Source organism: Arachis ipaensis, chromosome B09 (genome assembly GCF_000816755.2).
Source record: "Arachis ipaensis cultivar K30076 chromosome B09, Araip1.1, whole genome shotgun sequence".
In the NCBI taxonomy this organism is placed as follows: domain Eukaryota; kingdom Viridiplantae; phylum Streptophyta; class Magnoliopsida; order Fabales; family Fabaceae; genus Arachis; species Arachis ipaensis.
Window position 1 is genome coordinate 146,867,585 of NC_029793.2, and position 1,866 is coordinate 146,869,450.

Consider the following 1,866-nt stretch of genomic DNA (forward strand, 5'->3'; position numbering starts at 1 on the left):
CCGGCGGGTTTCAGAGAGGGAGAAGAGAAGAACACAGCACCAACGAGAAGAGAGCAGAGTGAACAATGTGGCCTTCAAATTTGGGGATTAGGGTTTTAACTTCACTTGAGGGACCAAATTGAGTCGGAAGAGTTTACTCTGCCACATCAGCTAGCCGTTGTGAGTCCCACATGTCACCAACGCTGCCAGCTAAGCTTTCCGGTTGCGCCACGTGTGCTGAAATGGCCGGAAGGACCACTTTAAGTCCCGGAGTGCAAGTTCAGGGATGACTCTGAGGAACTTTTAAGTTCAGGGACTACTTTGAGGCTCGAGTGCAACTTCAGGGACTACATTGAGGCTTATCTCTATAATAATCACATCTCAATTCCCAACTTAAATTGGGTTGTAAGCCTTGTAATAAAACCTTTTGTCTGTGTATGAAAAAAAAAGAAGCATAATTCATAGATTAATTAGTAACATTGGCTTTCAAATTTTACTTTAGCATTCACCATTTGCACGTACGTGTTTTTTCTTTATAAAACAAATTTACTTTTTAAAATGATCATTTATGCTGTTAATATAAAAAGTAGTTATTTTTATTGATATAACATTACGTAATTAGATACATGTGTAAAACTATTTTATACTAATAGTGCATTAAAGTTAAATTCTTATTATTTGTTAAATGGACATTAAAGTTGAAATAATAACTTGGGCCGTGGAATAAAATATACAATAATAATATTGTGGGAAGAGATGAAATTATATTAGTTAGCGTGAATTATCATGTTGCATCTAACTAATAACACGTGCTCAAGTGACCATGACGATGATGCTATTGATAAACTATGATTTATTTCTTGACATAGTTGACTTCCACTCTCCATCTTTGATCCTTTGTCACTAGTCACTAGTTGTTCTATTATTATTTTGTTTAAATAAACCTCATTAGAAGTGAGCCTCACTAATCACTACACAAGTTCTATATATAGCTAGCCACTTCATTCTCACTTCACCCGTCAAGCTCCTCATAGTCCTTTCCCTTAATTAGCTTATTAGCAAAACTTGGCCAACATCCTATAAATAATGAATGTATGTGTGAGACCTTTTTATTTTGTATCATTACCCTTTAATATTATTATTATTATTTTTGTTTTGTATATGGAGATTGTTATTTATTGGTTAGTATCCTAATAAATGTTTGATTTTGGTGCGTGAGACAGGAAGTAATACTAAGGGTGGAAGCACTACATGAGAGGAAATGTAAGAAAAAAGCCATGAAGATAGTGTCGAATATTGCAGGGATTGAGTCAGTGTCAGTGGACATGAATGAAAACAAGTTGACTTTGACTGGGGAAATGGATGCTGTGGAAGTTGTTGGGAAGCTGAGGAAGCTGTGTCACACCGAAATACTGTCTGTTGGACCAGCCACAGCCACAGCCACAGCCAAACAAGAGCCAAAGAAGAACAATAAAGAGCATACTACAAATCTGGAAGCTTCTATTCTACCCATTCAAGCTTATCATTATTATTACACAAGTATGGAGGAGAATCCCAATGCCTGCGTTATCTTCTGATAACTTATTTCGATTATCCGTTTTCAATTTGCTGCTGTTATTTCTTTTTTTGATGTTTAATGTTTTCTTGCTCTCTCAAAATGTTGGTTATGGAAATAAACTGATGGCCTCGTTAATGAGAGCAACTTTTAATTTTCTCTTCATCATTTGTAGTTACTTATGATTGCAAGTAGTGATTTTAATTTTTAAGTAATGGAAAACGACACAGATTTCCAAGTGGAATCCAAATTCTAAACTTTTTTTTTATGTTAACTTAAATCTAGAACCAATCAACTTTTAAAATAATTTTACATGAAAAATATTACGAATC

General features: G+C 34.8%; 1 protein-coding gene across 1 annotated transcript; it reads left to right on the forward strand.

Moving 5' to 3' along the window:
• LOC107616898 (heavy metal-associated isoprenylated plant protein 12) lies at positions 940 to 1,699 on the forward strand. Its single transcript, XM_016318784.2, has 2 exons — positions 940 to 1,071; positions 1,203 to 1,699. Exons 1-2 carry the CDS (start codon positions 1,066 to 1,068, stop codon positions 1,554 to 1,556), a joined length of 360 nt encoding a protein of 119 aa, XP_016174270.1. The 5' UTR covers positions 940 to 1,065; the 3' UTR covers positions 1,557 to 1,699.